The sequence below is a fragment of the Gekko japonicus genome, unplaced genomic scaffold, assembly GCF_001447785.1.
Source record: "Gekko japonicus isolate JY-2015 unplaced genomic scaffold, Gekko_japonicus_V1.1 scaffold471, whole genome shotgun sequence".
NCBI lineage: Eukaryota > Metazoa > Chordata > Lepidosauria > Squamata > Gekkonidae > Gekko > Gekko japonicus.
The window spans coordinates 76,647-86,799 of record NW_015161418.1 but is presented as its reverse complement, the minus strand read 5'-3'; the positions used below and the strand labels follow the sequence as shown (position 1 = coordinate 86,799).

Here is a 10,153-nt window from a genome sequence, read left to right as displayed (position 1 = left end):
TTAACTATTCTGCCACAGGGCAGACTAAATTCTAGAGAATTGGATATTGGCTGTGAGGCTTTTGCAAGCTATTTTGTAGATAAAGCCCTGTCATTCCGCCGTGATCTTTCCGCCACGGTTGATACAGTGAGGGAACTTGAGGCTCCATACACGTCTTCTAATCAGGTTATGGATTATTTCAGTACACTCAGCCTTAAGGAAGTTGACAAACTGCTCTTGGCCATATGCCCCACCACATGCTGCCTGGACCCGTGCCCGTCGTGGCTAATTAAAGCTAGCCGCGAGGGGTTCGGTGACGCCCTAAGGGATATTATCAACAAGTCCCTTGTTGAGGGACTGTTTCCTGGGGCGCTCAAGGAGGCAGTGGTGCGTCCTCCCTTGAAGAAACCATCCCGGGATCCGGCCAAATTGGCCAACTACCGGCCGGTGTCCAATTTGTCCTATATAGAGAGGGCTGTGGCAATGCAGCTTCAGAGCTTTTTGGATGAAGCTTCCATTTTAGATCCCTTCCAGTCTGGCTTTTGCATGGGACAGAAACATCACTGGTTGCCCTCACAGATGATCTTCGGAGGCATTGGGGTGGATCGGCAGTACTGTTGTTGTTAGACCTATCGGCAGCATTCAATACGGTCGACCATTAGTTACTGGTCTGCCGCCTCGCCAACATAAGAGTACAGGGGCTTGCCTCCTTTCTCCGTGCTTGGGGACAAAGGGTGGCGTGCCTCAAGGGGTGGTGCTGTCCCCGATGTTATTTAATATCTACATGCGCCCCCTTGCCCAGATTGCCCGGAGCTTTGGCCTGGGATGTCACCAGTATGTGGACGACACCCAGCTCTATCTGTTGTTGGGTGGCGGGTCTAGCTCTCGACCAGAAGATCTAGACCAGGCACTACAGGCTGTGGCTGATTGGCTTAGACTGAAATTGAATCTGACGAAGACGGAGGTCCTGTGCCTGAGTCGGGATGGACCAAGGGTAGGGATCCCACTCCCATCCTTCAATGCAGCGCCACTGGTGCCAGTGCTGGAGGTGAGGAGCTTGGGAGTGCTCCTGGATGCCTCCTTACCTGGGCCTCCATTGTTAGCAACCACTGCCAGGTTGGCCTTTCACCATCTTCGGCTGATTAGGCAGTTGGGTCCCTTCCTTGAAAGCAACAACCTTTCAACAGTGACCCACGCAATGGTCACCTCGAGATTAAGCTACTGTAACACTCTCTACTTAGGGCTGCCCTTGACGCAAATCCAGAAGCTGCAACTAGTGCAAAATGCTGCGGCCAGGCTCTTGATGGGTCTCCCCATGAGGGAGCACATCCAGCCTGCCCTGAAGGCATTGCACTGGCTGCCAATAGCATACCAGATTCGTTTCAAAGTGCTGGTTCTTACCTTTAAAGCCCCTGTATGGACAGGGTCCAACATACCTGAGGGACCGCCTTTTCCCATATGTACCCCAGAGAGCACTTCGGTCAGGGTCGCAGAACTGATTGGCCATTCCAGGGCTCAAGGACTCCAGGCTAGCAGCAACCAGGGCCGGAACTTTCTTGGTGGCAGCTCCATACTGGTGGAATGAGCTCCCGGAGATCAGGGCCCTGCAGGACCTTTTACAGTTCTGCAGGGCCTGCATGACGGAACTCTTCTACCAGGCCTTTAACTAGGAGCCGCCACCACCACCATCATTACCACCATTCCCACTGTGGTCAATATTAACAACTTTGAACATCAACTTCAACAACTTATTCATAACTGAAACCTGGTGCCTGGTCTATTACCAATAGCCTGTGCTCGCCAGCCGAAACGGAGAATGATCATTTAGTGTATGAGGCCATCTCAATACCATAAGTTAGTCGCTAGCAATTTATAGGATGTTAATTTTAATGAATTGATTTATGTATTTATTGTACTGTGTTTTTATGTTGTTAGCTGCCCTGAGTCTACCTTGGCAGGGAAGGCAGGGTACAAATTTGACTGCATAAATAAATAAATACATTCTGCTTCTCTTCCTCTCCCCACAACAGACACCCTGTGAGGTAGGTGGGGCTGAGAGAGGTCCAAGAGAACTGCTCTGAGAGAACTGGGACTGACCCAAGGTCACGCAGCTGGTTGCATGTGGAGGAGTGGGGAATCAAACCCTCAAAAATTAGCTACATGAAATCCATACTACATATCATTTGAGCAATAAAGAATGTAGCCTTCATACTACCATCTCAAGCTTCTTTTGCTAATGCAATCAGTTACTGAATTATCAATAACTTTTGATTCTGAACTTTGATCTTTTTTTGTCCTCCATAAATTTCGAAGAGCTGAATATTTGCATAGATTCAAAAAAGCTTGTTTCACAAGCTGCAAAATAAGCCAAAACCGGAAAGAAGATTTGACAGTCTACAATATACAATCATTGTAGCTGCCCAATACTATAGTTGATTTTTGTTTTTAGAGCACAACGCCTGCAACGAAAGCATTTCACTTTTCATTCTTAAAAAAAGACGGTTCACAAGTTTTTCCTCCTCTTTTTTTTCTATTTAAAAAATGGAAATAAGTCCTCATAAAAATCCTTTTCTCTCCCTACTACACCCTGGATTTTTTGTGACATTTCCCTGGCATCCATTTCTCCTTCCTGAGTTTGAGGAGGAAAAAAGGGTGTAGCAAAGCCTTGCCCTTATCATGCAACTCAGCTGCTCATTCCAGTGCACAAGCTGGGCCACGGGGGATTAGAAAAGAGCAGAGGATAGGACAAAAGGCTTCTGCTTCTGTTGAAGGACAAACAGTTCCAAGGCCCCTCTCCCTATGTCTTCAGCCAAACAAGACAGAGTCAGTGGGTGAAGGTAGTGTCACTGGCTCTTCTGCCCTTGTTAGCTGAAAATAGGGTCCATATTAAAAACCATTTGTCAGCATGACTGTACACAGGAAATGTATATTCAGACAATAAATGTGCATGTGTTCTGAGGTGCCATTCCTTCTATCATGCTAGAGCCAGCACTGCAACCAAGGGAGGATGGAGAGGGGGTGGAATTACTGGTTTCGATAGTATTCACTTGATCCACTCATCCTATATTATTCCAGTCTTCTAAGATGTATTAACCTGAGTAGAATGTAAGCAAGCTATGGGGAAGGGGAATCATTCCACTGTGCACGTGACTTCACATGGTCTCCCTCAAGATTCTTTCTTCAGAAATCATCTTGCTTTTTTCCTTTTGCAGAAAGAGTTGAGCCATATTTAAACTCATCAAGTTAGTTTCAGAAAATCCATTTAATGGCTTAGGAGTCACTCACAACACAAAACAATTTCAGATAATTTTTCTTTACAAAAGAAAAAAAACAGCTGGCTGTAACTAAAGTCAATAAGCATAAACTTTAACTTTATGGACTTCTTTGTCTTCACATTCTCTCTCTTTGTCATAATAATAGAAAGTATTATCCCTTCTCTGCAGTTTCTTCACGAATCCTGTTTTTGGCCACCTTTCCACCTGCATGCAGAATAACAAGGGAAAAGACACTCAGATATTTCAAAACAGTTGGCATGAATCTATCCACATGTCCCCTTGAAAAAGGGATTACATCCATGTACATATAGCCTCAATCTAACTGGATTATATGTGCACACGTATCCATGGCTGGATTTGGGACCTGTGCATACAAAAGGTGCTGTGCACAATTCCACATCTTGAACCTATAGCCAGAGTGGCATGCATGCAGCCATTTTAAAAAACCCACCAATAACCTGAGGGAGATCTCAAGTGGACTTCTATAGGCTGGTATCCTTCAACATTTTTGTCAGTGACTTGGATGAAGGGATGAGAGGAATCCCTATCAAATCTGCAGTTGGTACAAAACAGAAAGGGACCACAAACACCATACTGTACTAGAATAAAATTCAAAATGACCTAGATAGTTTGGAAAACTGGGCTGAAAAATAAAAAAATGAAACTCAGTAGAGACAAATGCAAACTTCTGCATTTAGGCAAAAATAATCAAACACATAGATACAGAGTGGAAGATAACTGCTTGACAGCAGTACACGTGAAAAGGATCTCCAAACAGCGATCACAAGCTGAACATGAGTTAGCAAGTGTCATGCAACTGCAAAAAAATGCTAATGGGATTTTAGGCTACATTAAAAGAAGTATAGTGTCCAAGCTACAAGTAGTAATATGTCCTCGGCAGTCTGAACCAAACAGATCTCATTTGGAGCACTGAATGCAGTGCTGAGCTTTAAGAAAGTTGCAGATTAATTGGAACAGGTTCCAAGGAGGGGAATGAAGATGGTCAGAGGATCAAAAAACAGGCAATGTTAAACGAATTATATATGATGTGTTTATATACTGTTCTTAATATACCAATAAAAATATTTTTTAAAAAAACCAGGCAGTCCCCCTAGGAAAAGTTGAAGAAACTAGTAACGCTTTCTGATGAAGTGAAGGCTGAAGAGAGACATGGTCACATTCTTCAAATACCTGAAGGGCTGCCATATGGAAGACAGCAATGATATGTCCTCTGTTGTCACAGAAGGAGAGACAACATTTAATAAGCTTAAGTTAAAGGAAGGCAAATTTTGGTTCAACATCAGAGGAAACTTCCTAATCTTAACAGCAGTTTAACAAGGAAGTGGCTATCTGGACAGAGGTGAGGTAGGGGCCTGTCGCTCACTGGAGGTCTTCAAACAGAGGCTGGACAGCCACTTGTCAAATGCTGTAGCCCTCAATTTCCTCCACTAAGCAAGGAATCAAACTAGATGGCCTAAAGCAGAAGTGTTGAACTTATTTGTTGTGAGGGCCAGGGCTGACATAAATGTCATTATGTCGGGCCAGGCCATGTGTGCCATAAAATGTAACATGAGGTACTGAAGATATAAACTTTATAAAGTTGATTCCAGATGCTGAATGGCAATAGCAGGTGTGATTGGATTAGGTGTGATATGCAGAAGGGCAGTAGGCATGGAGATAGCAGCATTGGTAATGGGAAAGGAAACCTAGGTCTCAATTTGGTTGAGGAGGATTCAGTCCAGGAGGAAGCAAAGAATAAAAGGAAATAAGTTTGAAGAAGTGAGCAGCGACTCACAAAACCTCATACCCTACCACAAATTTTGTCAGTCTTTAAGGTGCCACAGGACTCTCTCTTTCTACTTCTGTTAGAAACCACAACATTCAAAAACCAATGGGGGTTTAATTTAAGCTAAAAAGTTACACAGATGATGTGGTGTTGACAATATTAAACCCACAGAAGTCTGTACAATATATTATGGAGCATGTAGAGAAGTTTGGGTCCTTTTCAGGATTTAAAATAAATAGAAAAAAACTCTAAAATTATTCCTAAATTCCTAACAAAACAAGAAAACGACAATATCAAGACAAATACTGGATGTGATTTGGTAACTCACTCAATAAAATACTTGGGAATAAATGTGTCTGGGGAAAAATACATTATTGCGAGAAAACTATGATAAAGTTTGGAAGAAATTTTTTTAAAAGACCTGGAAAGATGGTCCAAATTGAAACTCTCATGGCTTAGAAAAATTTCCACAGTAAAAATGAATATCTTACCGAAAATAAATTTTCTGTTTTAGATGCTACCAATTGATATACCTGACAAGATGCTGAAAGACTGGCAAAAACAAATCAATACATTTATCTGGAATGGCAAGAAACTAAGAGTTAGATTTAAAGTGCTGCTGGAGGGGGGGGGGGGGGGGCTCACTGTATCTAATTTGAAGCTGTATTATCAAGCAGCCGGCCTGGTGTGGCTTTCCAGTTGGATCAAAAGTCCAAATGAAAAATTGATGAAATTGGAAACAGTGGATGTGCCTGAAGGACTACATAGTTATCTCTGGATAAAACAAACTGGGAAATCACCAAAAAAGGCAACGGCCATGTAATTATAAATAGTCTTTTGAAAATCTGGCGGTCTATGAAAACAAGAATTAGCCCACCAATCTCACCTACAATGTCACCAATAGATGCATATTATGACAATCCCATGAGAAAAAACTCTGATTTTATCATATACCAAGATGTGTTCAGTTTTAAAGGCAAAATTAAATCTTGGCAGACAATGAATGAAGAAGATCCAATACAATAGCTAACTTATCTTCAACTTACCTCAAGGCTTAAAGAAGCAATGCATGCAGAAAGAGATAAACGAAGGGCCTTGGCAGAATTTGAAAACATAATAATGAATAAAAGAATATCTTTTAGGTCACATTTATAAATTTCTACTTCAGTATGATACAGAATCAGAACAGGTTAAGACACGCATGGTGAAATGGATGCAGAATTTTGATGATGAAGATTCACTTCAGCAGTGGGAAGGCTTATGGATAAAAGATATAAAGTTTACAGCCAGTCAAGCACTTAGAGAAAATTAGCACAAGATGTTCTAACGCTGTTATATTACTCCAAAAGATACTGAGAAGATGGGTAAAAGCGATAAAGGAAAGTGTTGGAAATGTAAAGAGACAGATTATATCTTTTACCATATGTAGTGGTCCTGCAAAAAGACCAAAAAATACATAATGAAATGCAGAAAATCTTAAATTTAAAATTTCCCATGAAACCTTAGACTACGCTATAAGGAATTTTACCACATAATATAAATATATCAGAGCATGAACTGTTCAGATATATGTTAACCGTGGCACAACTAGTATTTGCAGCCAAGCGGAAGTCTGAAATCTGCCCTAATCTCGAGAACTGGAGAGATAAAATGGAAGAATATGCTGTTATGGCAAAAATGACGAACTACATAAATAACTATATAATCACTGAATTTGAGAAAGTGGAGAGCCTTTTATAATTACTACAGACAAACTACATAGATTATACAAAGCTGTCAAAGGAGTTAAAGAAATGTAAACTGATTAATACTTAAAATTGTACTTATATTCTCCTAGTTATACTCATTAATCTAGTTACATATTTAATAGTTATTATATGATAGTATAAACCTTGTATAAAGAATTTTTTTACTCCTTTCTTATGTTTTTCACTTTTCACTGTTTTCTTACCTATCCCTTTAGACAGAAAATAATGGAAATATACATGGAAATGCTGAAGTATGGATTATTTTACTATATTTTGATTTATGATACTTTTTCATCTTTTATACTCTTATATCATGTGATGTCCTTAAAATGTGTTATAAAATATTATAAAAACCAGTGGGGGAACATTTTAACTTTTTCCAGGACATTCAGTTGCTGACCTAAGAGTAGCAAGTTCTCTTGCAAAGGAATTTCAAAGGGAGATTAGAAATAGAGACCGCTGAATTGCAACTGATAATGAAGCTCAAGACAATGCATCCTCCTGGACTAAATTGACCTAGGTTTCTTCTCTCATTACCAAAGCCTGCTATTGTCATTTGGCATCTGAAATCACTTCACTCTCCAAGACAGAAGGGACAGTTGGACTCACATTCTAGCTGTATCTGAAAAAGTGAGCAGTGACTCATGAAAGCTCATGCTCTGCTACAAATTTTGTTAGTTGTTAAGGTGCTACTGGACTCTTGCTCCCTTCCACTAATAAAGAATGCAAGCTGTGCTGTTAGGTTTCTTCCCTACCCATGTGTTAGAACAGGAAAGGGGGACCTAGCACAGTTCCACAGAGCCTGCAAGACGGAGCTCTTCCGCCAGGCTTTTGAATAGGAGCCGCCACCACCACCAGTATACCACCAACGCATCAGTATACCATCAACGCCCTGGAATTCCTGGAATCCCCAGAATTTCCGGTATATGGACATCTGGATATGGGCATGGACCATCAAAGCCCTAAAAAAATTTTTGCATCATGGGCGAGAATGGGACGTTCAGAGGACTGCCATCCTGCTTTTAGATAGTCTTGCTTTTAGATAGGCTATAAATTGTGATGTACTTTTAATATTTTGTACTGTTTTTATTGTTTTATTAGCTATATGCCTGTTAGCCGCCCTGAGCCTCCGGGGAGGGCGGGATAAAAATGTAAATAAATAAGTAAATATCTCTCCAAGTGCCATGGGACTCCATCTCTCTCCCTCCCTTCCTCCCCAAAGGAGGGGGAGGAGCCCTCAACTAATCGAGGGAAATGAGGCTTGGTTTTCTTTCTCTCTCCTGGAAGCAGGAAGCTGGAGAGAGCTGGGCAAAAGTGAGCTGTGATGCAGGAAGCAGCCAGTTGCTTCTGGGCTGATAGGAGCCCTTCAGGGGCCAGTTCCAGCCTGCGGGCCATATTTTTGACACCCCGATCTTAAGGCCCCTTCAAAGCCTAGGACTCTCTAATGCAGCCCTGAGAGTGCTTCTTAGTGGTTCATATTATCTTACCAAATAAATAAATAAATAATAAAGTTCCAGGTTTGATTATAAAACAAAACACAGGAAGCTCAAGCCTACATGATATTTGAGAAAAGAGAAAAGCAGTATGTTCTAAAAAATCATGCCCTAGAATACAAATACTGGCCAAGTCACTAAAATCTCTTCAACTTGCACATTAGACCTTAAAATGTAAATATATCAGTTCCTCAGCTCATCTTCAAAGCACTAGGGTTCCAATTCTCAGATGGAAAATACCTGGAGATTTGGGGAGTGGAGCCTAGAGAGGGCAGGGTTTGGGGAGTGGAGGGACTTCAGTAGGGTATAATGTCATAGAGTCTACCCTCCAAAGCAGCCATCTTCTCCAGGGGAACTGATCTGGGTCATTTGGAGATCAACTGTAATTCGGAGAGATCTCCAGGCCCCACCTGAAGGTTGGCAAGTCTAAAGGCATCCCAGAAACAGCCTCTTTTTAGCCCAGCTTCTTTGCTGCAGTAAAGGGACACCACTGCCACCTCTCCTGACAGGAAGATCTACAGAGAATCCCTGGCCAAATGAAAGAAGCTGGAAGAAGTCCTATTGTAGTATCTGCTTATCTTGCACTAGATTTTATGTTACTCCTACTTTGCCAACCAAGCAATGGTTGTGAGTGGCCCTTGCCACCTCTGAGTGAACTGACTGCAGTTTTTATTGAATCGTGTGTTAAACCTGCCTCTTTTTGTAATACCTGCCCCATCCCTGTTAATTTAAAAGCATCGACCTAATGGATTTCCATGCAGTTCTAACACACAAAAGCTTATGATGGGATAAATGCTGTTAGCCTTTGAAGTGTCATTAGACTTCTATTTCATTATGTCCAGCTGTAACCCAAGAAGCCTTTTTTTCTTATATGTGCAACTCCTGATGATTAGTCAAGGGTAGCAGAACCTTCGCTCACTGTGAAAACAACTATCAGTCATTCCGTTTTCTAAAAGGCAGAGAGAATCTGTTCGTCATGGATTAAGGACATAAAGAGCTGCTTCTGCACTTTCCTAATCATAAGGGCTGGGATCCAAACACATACCCAGTGAGAGTCTTTAAAGATGATTGTCTTTAAACAGTTGACTCCACTATGCCATATCAAGAACTGTTTCATCAGACTCAGAAATGGCTTCCAATGTGGGGATGGAAAGAAATGCAGGTATAAAGACCCCCTGAGCACATGGAATTAATTGTACAGCTCTTTGACCTCTGACCTATGAATTTATACATCATGTATTTCTTCAGGACTTTTGAGACATCTATATATCTAATAGCCAAGTCACCCCCGCGCGTGCGGATACCTAAATCTGCGCATCGGGGGCACCTGGGGGGGAGATTTTCGTGCACACTTGGGGCAGTCCCCAGGTGTGCACAAAAATCTTAAAAGTTAAAAAAATATATCGGGGGGAATACTTAAATCCCCCCAAAAGTGACAGAGTGTCCCCTGCGCATGCGCAGGGAACGCTCTGCAGCCGGCCTCGCCGCCTCAGAGCCGGGCCGGGGGGGGAGAGCAGCGAGGGCCGGCTGCTACAAGCCGCGCGGCCCTTGCTTTGCAACCAGGCGGGGGGGAGAGCGGCGAGGCCCGGCGGCTACAAGCCGCGCGGCTCTCGCTTTGCAGCCGGGGGGAGGGGGAAGCGGCGAGGCCCGGCGGCTACAAGCCGCGCGGCCCTTGCTTTGCAACCAGGCGGGGGGGAGAGCAGCGAGGCCCGGCGGCTACAAGCCGCGCGGCCCTCACTTTGCAGCCGGGGGGGAGAGGGAAGCGGCGAGGACTGGCAGCCGTGCGGGCCTCACTTTGCAGCCAGGGGGAGGAGGGTGAAGCGGCGAGGCTCGGCAGCTACAAGCCGCACGGGCCTTGCTTTGCAGCCGGGG

General features: G+C 43.1%; 1 protein-coding gene across 1 annotated transcript in view; it reads right to left on the bottom strand.

Annotated features, from left to right (window-relative positions):
- Positions 1-3,322: 3,322 nt before the first annotated feature.
- The window catches only part of MEIG1 (meiosis/spermiogenesis associated 1), a 15,890-nt gene continuing 9,059 nt past the window's right edge, over positions 3,323-10,153 (bottom strand). Inside the window, exon 4 of the mRNA XM_015428079.1 lies at positions 3,323-3,458. Within this exon, the coding sequence (XP_015283565.1) occupies positions 3,330-3,458 (129 nt within the window). The 3' untranslated portion in view covers positions 3,323-3,329. The remainder of the gene's footprint in view (positions 3,459-10,153) is intronic.